Source organism: Lissotriton vulgaris, chromosome 8 (genome assembly GCF_964263255.1).
Source record: "Lissotriton vulgaris chromosome 8, aLisVul1.2, whole genome shotgun sequence".
NCBI classification, from domain to species: domain Eukaryota; kingdom Metazoa; phylum Chordata; class Amphibia; order Caudata; family Salamandridae; genus Lissotriton; species Lissotriton vulgaris.
In genome coordinates this window covers 1291389920-1291408905 of record NC_141696.1, presented here as the reverse complement: position 1 = coordinate 1291408905, position 18986 = coordinate 1291389920, and the positions used below count along the sequence as shown (strand labels likewise).

Here is an 18986-nt window from a genome sequence, read left to right as displayed (position 1 = left end):
TAGAAGTTCCTTGGCGGCCGCCAGTGATCTCACTTGCATTAGTCTGTTCTGACATCTGAAGATGAGCCGAAAGGGGTGACCCCAGGAGTAGGACACCCCGTGCTCCCGCAGGAAAGCCGTGATCGGGCGGAAGTCCCGTCGCTTTTGCAGTGTGGAAGCCGCCAAGTCCTGAAAAAGCTGAGGGTTATGCCCTCGAAATTGCAAGTTGTTGGTGTCCCTTGCTTTCCGTAGGATTTTCTCTTTCAATTGGAAATCATGGACACAAACCAGAATGTCCGGCGGCGGCGAGCGCGTGCCGCGCGGCAGCCCAACCCGATGTACTCTGTCCATGCGAACCTCCAAAAGGTCGTCCTCCGCCAGAATTTGCAGAAACAGGGCCTCCACATACTCCCGCAAGTCCTCACCTTCTTCTTCCCAGGGTACCGCTCGGATCCGAATGTTATTACGGCGGGACCTATTTTCCAAATGAATGAATGAATGAATGAATGAATGAATTTGGGATTTCTATAGCGCATGGCTGCCCGGGAGCGTCCCAGCGCTGAGATTGCAAAAACATCTGAGGATAGAAGCAGAGGATTAAGGGAGAGAGTTTATTGCGGGAAAAGGTGGGTCTTGAGAAGTTTCTCAAAAATCCTCGCAGTGGGCCTGAAGATCTAAGTTCTGCTCACGTAGCCGGAGCATGTCCTGCTGTAGTTGATGGACGTCACCAGTGAGGCCCAGATCATGGTCCTCCAGGGGCGCCACCCGCTCTCCGATGCCGTCCACATCTCAACGGACCTCACGCAGATCGGAGGCCAGCTGCGACTTCAGTTCTGTGATGTCGTCCTTGATAGACGCAAAAAGTTCAATCAAAAAGGCTTTCGTGACTGGGCCCTCTCCGTCGTTCTTGGCCGGGGACTTGCTAGAGCCGGGGGGCGATCCAGATGGACCTTTCCCAGGACCGTCCTTCCCAGGTCTATTCATGCAATTCCTCGTCGCCATGATGAGGCGCCTCAGCCAGCCTCTGGGCTCTTCGCGACCTCCCGGAGCGTCCCGAGATATCAGGCCGCGCTTCCTCACACCTTCCGCGGTCTCCGCGTCGTCGGCACCGGGAGGCCGGTGCAATCAGAAGGCAGCACTCGCCGTGTCTCTCAACGCCCGTTGAATCGCCCCCAAGGTATAAGGGGTTAGAGGCGAGTCAGCACCTTCTTCTCACAGTCTTCTGCGCTGTCCAGCAGCCGCTAGACAGGTCGGCGCCTCCTCGTCACCTCCGCTCAGGCGCCGTTAGCCAGATGGATCACAGGGGCGCCGGGTGGGCTCGTGACGATCCCAGTCGGGGGGTCCCGCAGTGCAAGCACTACACTACACAACTTGCTGAGGTCCAGAGTCCCCCCTTGCTAAGAGCCGATGCAAACCAGGCGAGGCTCTGTTGGCCGCACCGGCGCTTGTGCGTCACCACTTCGACACCTCGGCTAAGTCCGCTGTTCTAGGTCGTAGCTCGACGGGAGAAGGCTCAAACGCATTCAGGGCACCTCAGTGACCCCAGGAAAGTCAATTCCGGAGCTGAAATCGCCCCAATTCAGCTACACAAGGCTATGAATGGCTCGGGGTGCCGGAGGAGCTCGCAGGCACGTCTTACTCCGTCGCCATCTTGGCCACGCCCCAAATGTCAGGATTTTGATGACGATCAGGACTATGAAGATAATTCTGAGCATGCCGGCCAACCTGCTCCGGAGCTTCCCATGGCGCAAATGCCCATGTCACAGTGCATGTTCTGGGAACATCTAACATCCTAGCGGACTCTCTGAGCAGGTCAACCTCATCTAACCACGAGTGGGAATGACAACCCACACTGGATCACATTTTTCGACTCTGGGGTTCCCCGAATCTGGATTTGTTTGCAACCAATCTGAACCGCAAATGCCCATTTTATGCAAGTTGGCTTCCCCAACCAGTCGTGCAGGAATGCTTTTTTGATGAACTGGTCAAAAATATATACTTACGCTTTTCCGCCGATTCCTCTGGTCCCCAGGGTGCTTCGGAAAATGAGGAGGGAGCCTTGCCACATTCTTCTAATAGCTCCCAGGTGGCCTCGACAGATATGGTTTACGGAACTCCTACTCCTATCGCAGTGCGACAAGATTCTGCTCCCCCCACTTCCGGATCTTCTCACAATGGATCAGGGACAGGTGTGTCATCCCGATCTGGCATCTCTTCGTTTAGCGGCCTGGGCACTATGCGTTTGCCACCTTGAACATTCCTTCAGACTAGTTCTTGCTAAGGCAGCCTTCACTGTTAAAACCTACAAACTCAAATTGAAGCGGTTCTGTCTTTGATGTGAAACGGCTAACGTACACCCAGTGCATTCTACACCAGACCAACTTTTGCCTTTCTTTTTTACATCTAGCAAAATCAGGCCTTTCACATTCTACCTTTAAAGTTTTTCTGGCAGCAATTTCAAGATTTCGGCAGGATGACTCCACTTCTCTTTACTCCTCCAGAGAAATAAAGCAGTTCTTCAGGGGGCTATTTCGGATGTTACCTTCAATTCGTCGTCCGCCACCTCCTTGGCATTTAAGCATTGTTTTGGCACAACTCTTGAAAGCCCCATTTGAGCCTATCCATGAAGTCGATCTAAAATTCATTTCTTGGAAAACTGCGCTGCTGTTGGCTCTCACTTTGTCTGGTAGAGTCAGTGACATTCAGGCGTATACCACAAAACCGCCTTTTCTTCAATTCAACAAGGATTCTGTCATGCTCCGCACCTATCCGGCGTTTATCCCCGAAGTACCATCTGACTTCCATCTTAATGAGCCGCTTATTTTAAAGACTTTGTTTCCCTAATCCTCAAAAAATAGCGGAAAGGACACTTCATTTTTTAGATGTCAAGAGATGTTTAAAATTTTATCTTCAAAAAACAGCTACTATCCATAAGACTGATCAACTTTTTGTAGCCTACGGACGGATGCGTAAGGGGCATCCTGTTACCAAACAGACGTTTGCACGCTGGATATCTTCTGTCATTGCTTTTTTCCATCAGCAAGCTGGGAGACCACTTGCTGCAACTGTTGGAGCACATTCTCCCAGATCTGTTTCATCTTCTACTGCTCTGTTTGCTGGTGTCCCTCTTCAGCACATCTGCAGAGCTGCAACATGGTCCAGCAGACACACCTTTACAAAACACTATTGTCTGGAAGGTCCTGACAATGCTGATACAGCCGTGGGGCAAGCAGTCCTACGTAATCTCTTCAAATAAGGTGAGCCTCTGTTGCTTCCCTCCTCCTGTATGCAAGGTACTGTTGTTTTTATGCTATACTTTTGTTTATCGTACTATGTTTTACGATTATACATATATATATATATTACCTTGCATAATTTTGGTATCACTGATAACTAATCTTATTCAAGCATGTGAATCTATGAAAGACACCCCAATACTGGAGAAGAACAAAAGTTACTTACCTGTAAACTGTGGTTCTCCAGTATTGGCGTCTTTCATAGATTCACATGCGACCCACCCTCCTACCCTCAGAGGCTCTCCTCTCCTATTGACGGTCACCCTTGTGCTACGAAAATCTGAGGGCCTGAGCCTCTGAGGCGAACATTCTAGAGGGTGCTGACACCTGATTGGCTGGAGTTTGGACTACTTACAATGACCTGGATATGTTAATAATGTGCCAAGTCCTTCTATCCGTTAAGCTCTGTTTCAATGCTACTCTATGGTTTGTTCTTACCTATACTATGGTTAGGTTATTGCTATATTGCTATGGTATGTACAGTGGGACTCTCACTACGGGGAATATTCAAACATGTGAATCTATGAAAGACACCAATACTGTAGAACCACAGTTTACAGGTAAGTAACTTTTGTTCTTATTCAGCCTGCAGTCCATTCAGTGTTTGTTTTTTTGCCCAATCTGCCACTATGCAGAGACCAATCCTTTTCAAATCTAGTTAAATCCTTTTCTAATAGGAGCAGTCCTAACTGTAAATTCCCCTCCAAATCATAATAGAAACCATCCTAAATCAGTTTGTGCCGTTCTGGTACCATCAGCAAAGTAGAGTTGTGTAGTCTAAAAGTACACCGAGCATGAGACACGTTTGTGCCCACCATTCTCTAGCCTGTCATCTATTATTGGGAACTGGGTAATACTGTGAGTAGCCCCAGGGCTTGGGTCCTGGCTTGAGACACTCATAAAATCGAGCTGCATAATCCTGTGAAGTTTCAGTCCGGTGTTTGTCTGCATGGTTCAATTCTCTTCATCAAGAGGAGAAACAGGGCAAATAACACATGCAATCCTGGGGCTCACACAAACTGGTTCAGAGCATCCATGACTCCTTTTCAGGGATAGTTCAGAGATCGAGGGGAGTTAACCTAGACACTCACGACTCATTGTGCTCTCAAATCAGTTGCGTAACCACAGCCTCCGTCTTGAAGTATTGCCTTGTGCAGGCCTGGGCGCTAGCCCTTGTCTGCTGCACCTTGGTTCTTCAGCATTTCATATTTAATAGATTCACATGCTTGAATCATCCCTATGGTCAAGCTTGGAGTTTCTCAATGGTCATAGAGAGCAACGTTTATGGACCAAAAGCTTTAATCTGGTTTCAAAAGTAGCCTTTCAACAGCTCAAAATATTGAAGATTTAGACCATCAACATAGAGCACAGTATCCATCCCTCTCCACACAAGCCATCATAGTTCAGGATTTCTACCCCATGCTGTGGACTAGGAGAGTCCCATGAACTCAGCTCAGTCATGTCCCTCCTAGTCTCACAATATCCATTGGAGCCTATTCATAGTTTAGTCCTGATGGTCCTCGAATTTCCGGGTCCATCTTCAATTTTTCAGTAAGTGGTGGCTTTTTAGCGAGGTCATACTGCATATTTTCTGCACCTTACATGTTCTTCCTGCCATGCCTTTGGACCTGAAGAGCCCTCAAGTGGTGCTTCTGCCAGCGGGCCACCGTTGGTGCTGTCTATGCCCCTCGAATGCACACCGGCTCCAGTACCGATTTCGGGCCCGGCACCACCCTCCACTTCTTTTGCATTGATGTCAGAGGAAGATTTACAACTCACTGTAGTCTAATTCTGAGGGGAATCATCCTCAACCAAGGCCTCGATTTATTCCTACTGGAGCGCAGCCAGCAGGCAATACATCTGATTCTGATACTTTGCTGTTACCATGTGGTAGTGCTCAGACTTTAAACAAGTCTGATACTTCTGTAGATATTGGCCTTGTTTCGCATCTTGGTCTTACCATTGAAGAAAGTACCTTATTTGCTGCTGTTATACATAGGGCAACAGAAGTACAGGATTTACAACTTCCCACTATGGAGGTGAAGGCCAATGTTTTGACAGGTGCTCCAGCCTGCTCAAGCACCTATAGAACCTCTACTGTGATTTAATGATGCCCGTACTGATGCCCTCTTCGATGACACCATGTTGAGCACCAGCAGTTAATTGTCTGGTCGCTCTCACCATCACCAGGTGACATGTTTTTCTTACACAACATCCTATGCCAGAGTTTTGTGGTGTAGGCATCCACTAGTTGGGTAAATCCCAATGCCTTCCTTACCACCCCACCTCATCATGAGTGTAAAAGAATAGAAATTTTCGACAAACATATATTTTCTCCTCAAGGTTTGCACTGCATTTAGTGAATGGCAGCTTCCTGCGGGGACACTACTTCCATGGCCTATGGGACACAGTAGCTCAAATGTCTGCAGGTCCAGTTAACTTCCGTGCGTCCCTGGTGCAAGTAATCCTGGATTGCCCTGATGCAGCACAATTTGTAACTCAAGTCAGGTATATAACCAACCAATTGCTTGGGTTGAGTGATGGGTACAAGTGTGGCACTTTGGTGACATTTCTGGATGAGTTTGAGTTTATGGGTATCTCCGGGGACGTCCTGGCATCTGTGATGGACATGCTGTTCGATAGCTCTCGCCTTTTTGGTGACCAGACCGATTGAGCCCTACAGTGCCTCCACCAGCCCAGCAGGCCTTTCATTTCTTATGTGGCCACAGTTCACAAAGAGTTTAGTGGGGATGAGATGCACTCCTAGTAATCCAAAAAGTTAATCATTTGTAAACCACATTCCTCCTTTCAAACGTTGTTGGCGTGCAAAACTTGCTACGCACTCCGTATCATTGTGCATTACTAAACAACAAAGGAACCATCCTAGGTTCCACCAAGCTGCACAGCTTTGTCACTGCCTGAATCCAATGAATTAAATTCATATATTTTTAAACTTCATTTTCCATTTTTTTCAATAATTTTCATGCTTTCTTTTTTTCAATTAATTTTATTCAATCGATGTTTCAACGTTGGTGATCAAAAAGGCTCGGAAGCATAAGGTGGGTTCCATGTCATGATGTATTTTGTTGTAACAGACCCAATGCATTTCGGGAATAATTTCCCTTCATCAGGGGCATCATGACATGCTGAATGATATATGAACCTCCATAAACGATTCCAAAAATAGCTTTATACTATTTAAAATCTGTAACCTCGTTCCTCTTCTCCAGCGTGCCGAGGCCCGCGTGTCTTGTTTAAATGAAAACTGAATCTAATGCTTTCAGAAGTTGTTTTTGTGTTTCTGCCCTTCTTAACACTCTACGGGTGATTAAATGTGTTCATTCTATTACTCCTTCCACAGTATTTAAGCCAGTATTACTACCAATCTCAGAATGCAATACATCGTATCCCCTTACACCTGGTATGTTACATTAATCCCACTGTTTCCCCAACTTTCCCATTTATTTAATGTTTATGAAAGTAGAGCTATTCCCTTCTGAAACAGCTTATGTCCAAATCAATATTGTCCTCGAAATTCCCTTTAGACAGATTATTAATTGCATGCATTTTCAGGGTTACTCTCTCCATGAAATGCTTGTAGACTTAGCTTGTTCATAATTCTCAGTTTGACAGGGAGCCCTGTTTCTGCGCCGTCCGTTATCACTTTTTGATCACCCATTTTTCTTAACCACAGCTCACAAAGATCATGCCCCAGACAGCGGGAACAATATACAGCTTAGTGCCCTGCTTCTCCAGAATTCTGTAGTAGGGGATCTCTGTGTATAGTCATAATCTAGTGAATAGTCCCGCCCATGTGCGTGGACCCCGGAGCAATCAAAAATAATCTCTTAAAGTGTCGAAAAAATGCAGAACTGCACAGACACTTAAGAGAGAATTTAAAGACATGTAATGCAGCCTATAAACAGGCTACACTGTCCAGTACTTCAGCTAGAAATTCCACCAAAAATCCACTAACAGCAAAGCCTGTCCAGATTTCCCTTGCCTTCAGCAAAAACCCCTCTGGAATGATAGAGAGGAAGACATGGACAGACAAGCCCCATAGGCTGCCATTATGTGGCTCAGAACAGGATACTGTGCCTTTAAGAGAACTTTCCAGAACTTCACAGTATCCCAGAATGCCCTGCAGGTCCCTTTTACTTTAAGTTCTTTTTGAAAGAATATCTCTCCACCGGGGAGGAGGGCGGGCGCTTATGACTATAACAGAGATACCCCTACTAAAGAACTGGAGTTACAGAAAATAAACTACTCCTTCTGTAGTAGGGGATCTCTGTGTATAGTCATAATCTAGTGAAAAGAATGGCAAGCCAATCCCCACACCAAAGCGGCGGTGGAGAAAAGAAACCAACACCACTATTGTGCGAACAAATTCCGCAGCGAAGCCTGTCCAACCTGAGCATCTGCCCTGACATCAGTGTCCAGACAGTAATGCTTAGCAAAGGTATGAACCGACTTCCAAGTGGCGGCCTTGCAAATTTCTGCAATCTGCACATTACGGAGCAAGGCTGTCGTGGCAGCTTTGCCCCTGGTGGAATGAGCCTTTCTTTTGCTTTACTCATTGCAGATATGAAGAACTAATTGTTTTTCCATTTAAATTGAGTAAGTTAGACTTTTTAGGGTTTCACATCCGCCTCAGAGGATGAGCCAGACATAATCTTTGGGCTAAGGTCAATACATGTACAATTGTAATTCTTATTCATAAAATACAACTTCAGTAAATACGATTTTGAGCTGATCAAAATAATTTCTGTTTGTAGGTTTTTCTCTATTAAAAATGTATGGTCTTTAAATTCTTAGTAGGTGTTTCTTTAATTGCTGGAAAATATTAATGTTCTATTTTTCCATTTTGTAGTTTGATTAAATGTAAGGATGCATGCAGCGTATCTCTGAGCAGTATGTCAAATTTAATCATAGAACATTAAATTATTCAGTGAAGTCTTTCAATTACCCCAAATCAATTCCCCAATCTTGTCATCCTCAAACTTTCTTATAGAAAGCATCCAGTGAATCTACTCTTACCTCGTATATCTGTTCCTGAGAAACTTTAGCCTGGCAATTTTTTTTTTAAGTTCCCTACCTTTTTCCCAATTGTCTGTGACACTTTATAACTTGTCATTTTATTTAGCGCTTATAAGGCCAAAAGGGCATTAAAGCACTCTACAGCCTGCTGGTTGAAATTACTTAAAATCCCAAAAACACAGGATAGTCTCAATTTTCCAGGGCTCTGCACATAGTCAGTTGCAGGTACAAAGGTAGAGGTTTCTGGCTGTGGCTTCTTTGTTTTTACTAGGCCTGGGCAGAAAATTCTGTTCCGCTCGCGGAATTTACGAAATGTGGTTAATTTTGCGTTCCGTGGAGAACGCAACATTGCCCAAAATTCCACAATCCGCATCTTCGCGGAATTTTTTACTTGTTCGCGCTATCAAAATGCGTGTTCGCAAGATTCCCCCCCCCCGAGCATGCAGCATGCAAACAGTGCTCGCGAACGGACGGAACAAGCAATTCCGTGTGTTTGCGGAACTTTTGCGTGTTCGCAGAGATTTTTCACTGTTTCGCTGAGCTTTGCGTGGTGCGACTACGCAAATTCCGTCCACCCCTAGTTTTTACGTTGTTGTTCCACCTGAGTGGAATATTAGTCTTCTTCTCCAGGTGGATTCTCTACTGTTCCTTCAATCAAAAGATTTGCAACTGAAATTTATGAATACTGTTACCATCTTTTATTTTCTGTGAGTCATTTATTGCTGCAAATGTGTGTACTTGTTGCTTGATTTGTGCTCATGTGTGACTTGTTTGGATTCAGGTGCTTTTAAGGTGTTGAAGTGTCCATTTATCTACACTCTGGTCAAGAGTATCGTCGCTAAGTGTTTTGGACTAGCTTCTGGATTAAAATTGTTTCTTAGAAGTGCTGCTTTAAATGCAGCAAAGAAGATTTGTATTTTTTAAGTTTTAAAGTATTTTAAATAAAGCATTGCTTTTTTAATTCGTTATTATTTTCTCAAACATTCTAATCCTATTGTAGACACTTGACAATCTGCGCTCACAAAGGAAGCAGGACGAGCAAAGGGTGGAACAGTCCATAAATGGAGAGTTTTCAAAAATGTTATGTGTCCTTCAAAAGAGGTATGCTCGTTCTATCTATACAGTTTGTGCCAGCAAAAAAACATCCAGCTGATTGACTTGAATCCTTCCAACTTCCGAGAGGCTGGGAACACACCACATTTTTTGAAAGGGTTGAATATTGTACAAATTGGTTGTAATTATCTGCTGTGCTGTTCTTTTGCATTGATTGCATATACCACAGTTGCCAGTTTGCTTTTTTCATTAGCATCACCTAGTACAGAATTCTACGCATATAATGGGAAAAGTGGAACTTAATCTCCCTTTATGCTTCGTGGTTTTGGCTGACAAACACAAAACTGGCTGAATGACAACATTTTACACAAGACCAGTTTACAACTCTTTTTATATTCTGTAGATCTTATCTGCCTGTTAGCTTACGCCTTTCATGCTCTGCTTTGTCAAGTGCAAGTTTCGTTTTAGTTTTTACTGCGTTTATTTTTATGCTTTCCATACTTTGTCTAATAGTGTTCCTTCTTTGCAGTACTACTGCCATTTCCATGTCTCAAATATGCTTTATACTGTATTTATTTATTATTTATTTATTTAGCGACTTGTAAAGCGCCTGGTGACCCGAGGGCATCCCCGCGCTATAAAGATTTATATCCTGCTGAGGGGGAGAGGGGCGAAGGGCTTATTTAGGAAACAGAAGGGTTTTGAGTTTTTTCCTGAACGCCAGGTAGCTGGGCTCCAGTCTGAGGGAGCGTGGGAGGGAATTCCATCCGGTGGACGCTTTTACAGAGAAGCGTCGACCTCCGGTGCGTGTCCTCTTAAATTTGGGGATATTGGCAAGGTGCTCGTTCTCGGACCGTAGAGCTCTGGATGCTTTGTAAGGAGTAACCAGGCCGCTGAGGATCGCAGGTCCCGAGCCATTAATCAGTTTATAGGCCGTGCACATGGCTTTAAATTCCACCCTTTGGCGGACTGGGAGCCAGTGCAGAGCCTTAATAGCGGGTTTGGCGGATACTCTGGGAGGTACGCTCATGAGTAGGCGAGCTGCTGCATTCTGGACTCGTTGTAGTCTCGCTAAGGTAGCTTCCGGTGCACCCAGGTAGACCATATTACTGTAGTAGAGTAAGAGCTCCACGCCTCATCCTGTATGGTTTGCAATACAGAAAGATGCCACTGCATCATACCATACCTTTCTTCTCTATACTGGCTTTCCATGGACCGTCAATGTGCCTTTAAGACTGCATGCATCAAATGGAAGGCAATTTGTATAAATAAACTAAAATATTTATCTCAAAAATAAACTCTCTGGTAGAAACCGAATTTAAGGAAGCTAAACTGTTGAAGCTAGACAGCCCCATATTAAAAAGTATTCCACAGTGAAACAGTTGAACCTTGAAGGTTCCTCTTTTTTTTTTTTTGCTACCCGTGCCCACCTACCCCTGTGCCCTTCTGACTCCCCGCCACCCTGGGAGATGGGGAATAGCTTACAATACCTCTCTCCTCCCTCCCCTGATTTGCGCACCTGCTGGGTGCCGTGGTGCTGCACCCTGAGTGATCAGTCCCTTCCCCCCCCCCCACCCCACCCCCGTCCTCAGTACTGTAGTCTATTAAATGTTTTTCTTTTCTGCGGTGCATATTTCTTACAGCAGTTCCTGAGCTTCCTCTGTTAGCAAACATATGAAACTTTCCTCTCACTAGGACCCTTAACTTGGACTGCTGTGCTATCGTAGCATGTGCGCCATGTGCCTCAAAAAGATACAGTAATTTGACAAACTCTTTTTGATGGTGTGCAGGAGCCGCTGACATAACAGCAAAAATCCGACAGCTGGGTACTTCATTGATAAAGAATTAAACTTCTGAATAGCTTTAGAGAGTATTTGCTCTTTAATGTGGTAGTCTGCAAAGCAAAGTTCACAAGGATTGTTCGTGGTAACTTTGGATTCGGAAATGGCTGTGATGGTACCCTATGCACTCTGGTGATAGTGAGGTCTTCTGCAAATTCTGGCAAAACACTCTTTTTAATAAATCTTGACCCATTGAAGAGCTTGGGCCTCTTCTCGTCCTTCTGGGACCCCAACTACTTCTGGGACCCCAACTAGACTCCTGTTAGACTGTCGAGTGGTTATTGAGCTCTTCAAGTTTGCTTTCTAGTGAAGATTTTTCCTTCCTTGCTAAGTTCACCTGTTGCTACATAGTGTTCATCTGGTACTCCAGCTGCGAGGTCCTGGACTCTGCCTCTTGAATTCTTGCTGGGAAGCTACCCACTGTCTCCTCGATTTTTGACAGACTGTGATTGCTTGTGTTGTTTTGAGCTCCCTTATTTCACCTAAGATAAGATATAACATGATTTTATGTTGCATTGCAGTAGAGTTCCCTCTCCTTCCAGCCTTCTTGCTTGAAAGCCCACCTGTCCTTCTCTGCCTGTGCTTCCTGCCAATGGCAGCTACTCCTATATTTGAAGGCTGAGGCTGTGGATGTTCCTGTAGCAGTGACTGTAGCTGCGGCTTAGAGACACTGCTCTCCTCTTGAGGGGACCTTTGTTTGTCCTTATTCTCCAAGAGAGCCAAATGTGCAGCAGAGGAATAATCACATAGCAAGACACCAGATTGTTTTTCAGCGGGAGACCCTTGCGATGTGGATAGTGCAGCAAGTGCTAATTTGACTTTGAAGAATTTAGGGTACTCCCATAGGGTTGATTGATTGTAGATTCATGTGTGTCCTCTTGTGAAGGGCAAGTTTCTTTCCCCCTTGAACTTTCCCCGTAGGTGGCCCCTCCCCTCTTCTTTATCCTCTCGGCACTCTGGAGCCCGGACCACTGAGTAAAAATTCTGGTGCTTCGTTTTGTGCTCGGAGCTCTTCTTCAGGCCCTGTTGCTATATCCAACGCCCTTATGGTATGCTCTCCATGATCGAACACTCCCTATCCGGGCTCCAATGAATCGTCTTCTGAGCTCAGAGAGCTCGAAATTGTTGCAGACCCACATCGTAATTTTTGGCTACACTTGGCTCTTGCCGCGGCTGATGCTGCCTCCATATGAGCTTATCGTATTTTTGTTTTGAGGCTTTCCGCAGAGTCCACATTGGCCATTAAATTAGAAAGTTTTAAATGCCTACCCCTTGTTACCAGTCCAGGGCTCTTTACCTGATCTGGAGAGGGTGGTGGACCACAACCAGCGACTCACTGCCATGACCCTCCTAAGAAGTATTAGCTTTTTTTGATTTTTATTTTCTTGTGTGAAACCGGGAGGTACCTCAGTCTGTCAACTGCAATTTTGTACAGCTTTTAGAGCCTCTATTAAGGGGACAAAGCTCTACAGCCATTGCCAAGTTAATTTGAAAGAAGGGGAGCGACCACGCAGGAGAAGAACAAAACTATCAGCAAGCCTTGTGCTGTGTCATTGTGATTTACAAGCATTAAACGTAGATCTTTGGGGCCTCAATCTGTCTCTTTCCCTCAGTCAGTGCATCACACAAAAGCCTCTACCCAGAGTCAGCCTCCATGGTCAGTGAGAGCCTGGACCCCAACCTTGTTGTAGCTATTAGTCATGGGGGCCCTATTCCATTCCCGTTCAGGTGCAGCAAGTAGGAATTGTTTCTCCCTTGAGGATACCTCTTAACAAGCACAACACTAGCTGTGATTTTGAGTAAATATTACTTGCCCCAGTATTGGAACTTTCATAGATTCCCATGCTTTGTATCATTCCCCATCGTCGGAATGGGAGCCTCGGTAAATAAAAAATACCATAGCAGTAAGCACAAAGTGAAAAAATAGGCCTAGGCCTCATCTCATTTTGTAGCTTATCCACCTCTTTTTGTAAAAGAGACCAAATTCTTGCAATAGCCAATCAGAGCAGCCTCACCCCACAGAACCTTGCTGAGAGCCTCCGAGCCTCAGATTTTCTACTGCACGTTGTGCAAGGGAGTCTTCATTGAGCTCTGCTCAATTTTCTTCACTTCTGAGTAGATACTTTTTGCCTGTTTTTTTCGTCATGTCTGACAAAGAAAAAAGCACTTTTTGGAGCCTGTGCTACCTGCTCAAAAAAGAGGTTGTTTATTGAAGACAAACACGAAGACTGTATATACTGCTTGTACCCGGACCTTGAGGGACAGAGAAGACCGCCTGCTGACTTGGTTGCAAAAGATGAAGGATCGCAAGGAGGTTCTGTCTTCGGACAGTGAAGGCTCTTCTTCTGCTGTGTCATCAAGAAGATCAAGGAAGAGGGGTAGGTCTTCCCCTTCAACATCTAATGAGCACCATGTGAAGTCCTTGCCTTGGACCTCTGATAGGTCTGCTTCCCTAAAATCTCATCACCACGGTGAAAAGGAGAGGCAGGGACAGCCTGAGGAGTTGCAACCTACAAAGAAGGCTAAGAAAATCGTCTCTGTGACTTCACCAACTTCAGAGAAAGAGGGGTGAAAAAGCCTTCGTCTACGCCTCAGGACATTGCTTTAGACAAGAAACGACATCCGTCGACTGTGAAAACTACAGGTATGTAGACGATTCCTGTCAAGAAAGACTTGTCTCTGAAAATGGCCTAGTCGACGATGGCTACGTCGACGGCAACTACACCGTCGTCTATGTTTAAGACGCCTGATTCCTGTTTGTCGTCAACAAAGCTGACATTTTCCAAGTCGACGACGACGAGGGTAGTGTCGACGGAGATGACGACGACCGCTGCCATGATTCTGACGACGAGCTCGACGACGCCGTCAACGATCCAACCATCGTCGACGAAAGCCATCTCACCGTCGCCGACTCAGCCTTCGACGACGAGCACAGTCTCTTCGTCGGCGCTTCCGTCGACGAAACAGTCGACGAAGATTCAACCGTCGACGACGTTCCCGTCGACGTCGTGGACGACTGGGAAAATCCGCATTTCTCAAAGGAAGAGGCGTATAACTCCAGAAATGACATCTCCACGGCGGGTTAAGCCGTTGCCTCCTTCATTACTGCTTGATGATGACTCTGAGGAGGAGAATGACAGCACTTATGGGCCAGCTTATAGCCCATCTGACTTGCAAGTCAAATTACAGGAGGTCAGTTCTGAGGAAGGCGAGACGGAGCAACACCACTATGCTCCGCAAGACTGTTATGACCAGCAAAAGGGGCCTTGCATGCATGATCATTCGCAGAGATCTCCACGAAGGTCTCAACAGGAGATGGTAGCGATGCCGTCCTCACTCATCTCAGACCTGCAATTAATGTTGCAGGACTATCGGAGGCGGTTTCCAACTCAACAGGAGGTTCAACACGTACGTCCTCCAACACCTCTACCTCCAGTACCGCAAGCAGTGGCGGACGCCTCTTTGCCCTTAAGGGTGCATGACCCAGAGCCCGTAGAACATCCTCAGGAGGTCGTTGCCACTCGGGATGATGCCTCATCAGATGCGGATCAGCAGGGGGACCCTGACCAAGATTGGAATGTGGACTGGAATCAGGGTGGCCTTCAAGATCCAGATGTAACAGGGCCTGATACTGCAACCTCTCCTCCAGAAGATATTGGAGGTTTTCACAACTTCATGGAACAAGCGTCTAAGAGATTTGGTCTTCCCATTACCACAGTTCAATCTGACTGTTTTTTGTACGACTTCAAAGAACCATTCCGGAAGTCAGTTTGTTCGATCCCCATCATTGAGCATTAATTAATTAATTAATTGTGGTTTGGTAATGCGCTAGAATCGAATCCCGAAGGGGTATCTCTGCGCAGTAGACCGCTGGGGAACCCGTCCTTGCTTTCCCTGTGAGATGGTCCCTACTGGGTATCTCCAAGGTGAAACCAGGCATCCCCGGCGTATGTGAGGGGCCGTTGTGGAGATGAGGCAAGCTAATGCCCAGAGTTGCAGAGTGTGATCCCTGGTTAGAGTAGGCACCGAGATGAGAATTATCGAGTCCGCTGACCCTGGTCCACGACCCTGCCGCGTCGGGAATTGAACCCTGGTCCCGGGCCGTCCTCTGCTCTCGGGTCTGCAGCCTCTAACCAGTGAGCCACACCACTCCACATGTTTGGTCAGAGGGAATAAAAGCTATGCAAAATCCAGCCACGGTCCTCCCAGTGCTTCCCAGACTGGAGAAAAAATATAAGGCGCCGGAGGGCAGCCCCGCATGTCTTACAGGTCAACCAAAACCGGACTCTGTTATCTCCCAGGCCGCACAGAGTAAGTCCAAGAATCCATCAACACCGCTAACGACACCACCTGATAAAGAGGGGAGGCGTCTGGATAATGTAGGAAAAAGATTCTCCACAATGGCCAGTCTCCTCGTTAGGGCGGCTAATGCTCTGGCGGTTCTGGGGAGATATGATCGCCAGATGTGGTATGACCTATCCCAGTTTGTGGAAGAACTTCAGGATGGGTCTAAGGACGAGGTCAGGAAAATCTTGATGGAAGGTGAGCGCGCCTCTTCGGAGGTAATCAACTGCGCTATGGATATAGCAACGACGGCCTTCCGAGCGCTAGCAGGCTCGGATGTTTTGAGACGCCAGGGCTGGCTGCGAGCCACGTGGTTTACACAAGAAGTACAGAACAAAATTCTGGACTTACCTTATGACATAGAGATGTTATTCGGTAAACACGTGGATGACGCCCTACAAGGCATAAATAAGGATACTGACACGGCTAAATCCTTGGGAACATTACAATACTGCAAAGTTCCTTTTAAGGGGGCAAGAGGAAGAGGTTTCTCATAATACAGAGGCAGCAATCAGCAACGCTACTCTTCCTACTCTCAAACTGGTCAGTCATACAAACCCCAATATTCGCAGAGGCAGGGTCTGTCGGGGTCTTTCTCTCGCCAGCCGCCGAGAGGACGTCAGGGGCAACAGAGGAGAGACAATTCTAAGAAACAATAGCGGCCATGTGGCTCTTTCTACTGTTCCTGTTCCCTCGTTAACACCAGTGGGGGGCAGGATTGCCCATTGCCTTAACAGCTAGAAGGTCATAACATCAGACCAGTGGGTCCTGAATATCATCAAAAGAGGACACACGTTGGAGTTTCAACATCTTCCTCCAACGAGAGCTCCAGACGCCATTACACCCAAACATCTAGGACTTCTTCATCTCGAAGCCCACCAACTCTTCATCAAGGGGGCAATAGAGCCTGTACCTCACTCCCAAAAGGGGAAAGGTTTCTATTCCAGGTTCTTCCTGGTTCGCAAAACGAAGAAGTGGCGTCCGATTTTAGATCTATGGGAGCTCAACACCTATCTCATCAAGTTGTCTTTCAGGCTGGTCACCCTTCAGGACATTCTCAGTCTTCTCAATCCAGGGGACTACATGGCAACCCTAGATTTGGAGGATGCATATTTCCATGTGCCCATTCATCCAGCTCACAGGCAATATCTTCGATTCAAAGTAGGCAAGAACCATTTTCCATTCAGAGTACTACCTTTTGGTCTCCGGTCCGCACCGAGGATCTTTACAAAGGTACTAGCTCCTGTGGCAGCTTTTCTCGGGAAGCAGTCTTTCGAAGTCTTCCCATATCTGGACGATTGGCTAGTAAAGGCTCCTCTGTTCCAAGCAGCGTCCAGGGCAGTCACGAGCTGCAGTCAACTGTTCGAGCAGCTGGGCCTTCGGCTCAACAAGGAGAAATCGATGTTGCGCCCCTCCAAAACAGCGAAGTTTTTGGGTGCTATAATGGACACGAATTGCTGCAGGGCTTTCCCTTCGGAAGAGCGCCAGACCAAATTGATTCTCTCAGCTCGCCTCCTGCAAACAAGGAAGTCTGTCATTCCGCCAATACAAATCGCTTCTCGGATCGATATCATCCTGCATACCATTGATACCGCACTGCAGGCTTCGAATGCGTCCACTGCAGGAACAGCTGGAGAAGCAATGGCGTCAGGTGACAGGCTCCTTCGACGACAAAATCGTGATCACACCAGGAATGCGGAAAGCAAGCTGCTGGTGGTTGCTAAAAGAGAATCTTTCAGGAGGTTTGCCACTCCAACTTCCACCATCTCCCATGGTGTTGACAACAGATGCTTCCGTGGAGGGGTGGGGAGCTGTCCTCCAAGAACTGAAAGTCAGTGGTCATTGGAGCACAGTCCAAGGCAAGTTCCACATCAATCTGCTGGAACTTATGGCCATCCGTCTAGCCTTACAGGCTTTCCTTCCAAGGATCCGCAACCGTTCAGTGCTGGTTCGTACAGACAACACCACGGTCATGCACTACATAAACAAGCAGGGCGGGACGAGATCCTGCACCCTTTAGAAGGAAGCACAGAAACTTTGGAATTGGGTGATCCAACACAATATCACTCTCTCAGCGGAACATCTTGTAGGCACACTCAATGCCACACGGACACTTTGAGTCGCCAAAGGACTATCAGCCACGAATGGAAATTGGATCAGACCATTCTAGAGGAACTGTTTTCACGTTGGGGGACCCCAACCATCGATCTGTTTGCGACTCCTCAGAACGCCAAATGCCAGTGCTACGCAAGCAGGGATCAACATCCGGGATCCTTGGGGAATGCGCTTTTGATAGCCTGGTACGGTGCATTTGTTTACGCCTTTCCACCAATTCCGCTGATCCCGAGATTGATCCGCAAGCTCAAGGCGGAGCTGTGCAGAATGATTTTGATTGCACCAGCATGGCCCAGGCAGTTTTGGTACACAGAAGATCTTCTTCCCTCTCAAGATCAACCAATTCTCCTGCAGCCTGTTCCATCACGATTAACAATGGCTCACGGACAGGTTCTGCATCCAGATCTGAATTCACTCCAATTGACAGCGTGGCTCCTGAGTTCAGAGAGCTCCAGGGTTTGAATCTTCCAGGAGAATGTAGAGACCTTTTAGCCCAGGCCGAGCGCCGAGTATGGATAAAGCCTCTCGGGCGAAGTGGAAGAGGTTCTGCCTTTGGTGTCAGAGACAAGGTCTACATCCATATACTTCTGCACCGCACCAACTCTTGCCTTACATCCTTTCTCTTGCAAAATCTGGATTGGCTCATTCTTCTGTAAAGGTTCATCTGGCGGCCATTTCTAGATTTAGACGATCATCATCATGTCCTTCCCCTTGGTCTGCAAGGATTGTTAAACAGTTCCTGAGAGGTTTGTTCAGGGTTTTTTATTCCAGTCTGGCCTCCACCACCAGCCTGGCATCTTAATTTGGTCCTGTCACATCTGATTAAGTTTCCGTTTGAGCCTATTCACAGGGCCGATATGAAGTTTGTATCATGGAAACTGGCTCTTCTCTTGGCCCTGACATCGGCTAGAAGAGTTAGTGAGCTACAGGCATTCACAATACAGGAACCCTTTCTACAATTCAAGAATGATGTTCTCATCCTGCGGACAAATCCTAAATTTATCCCAAAGGTCCCCTCAGAATTCCATCTGAATGAGCCGGTGATCTTAAAGTCACTTTTTCCCGCGACCCTCCACGCCAGCAGAGAGGGCGTTACATTCTTTGGACATTCATAGATGTCTCAAATTCTACTTGGAGCGGACGAAACTGTTCAGGAAGTCGTTTTGCCTCATACAGTGCTCCGCGAAAGGGTTGTCCAATTTCTAAACCCTGTTTTTCCCGCTGGATATCAAGTGCAATCCAGTTTTGCCATCGAGAAGCAGGCAAGCCGCTTCAGCGAGCAGTTCGTGCTCATTCTACGAGGTCGATGGCTTCATCGGTG

The 18986-nt window shown here is 46.7% G+C and overlaps 1 protein-coding gene across 1 annotated transcript in view; it reads left to right on the top strand.

Annotated features, from left to right (window-relative positions):
• Positions 1-18986, top strand: part of RNF17 (ring finger protein 17) — a 2333865-nt gene that overhangs the window by 214634 nt on the left and 2100245 nt on the right. The window contains exon 9 of the mRNA XM_086933472.1: positions 9313-9413. Within this exon, the coding sequence (XP_086789598.1) occupies positions 9313-9413 (101 nt within the window). The remainder of the gene's footprint in view (positions 1-9312; positions 9414-18986) is intronic.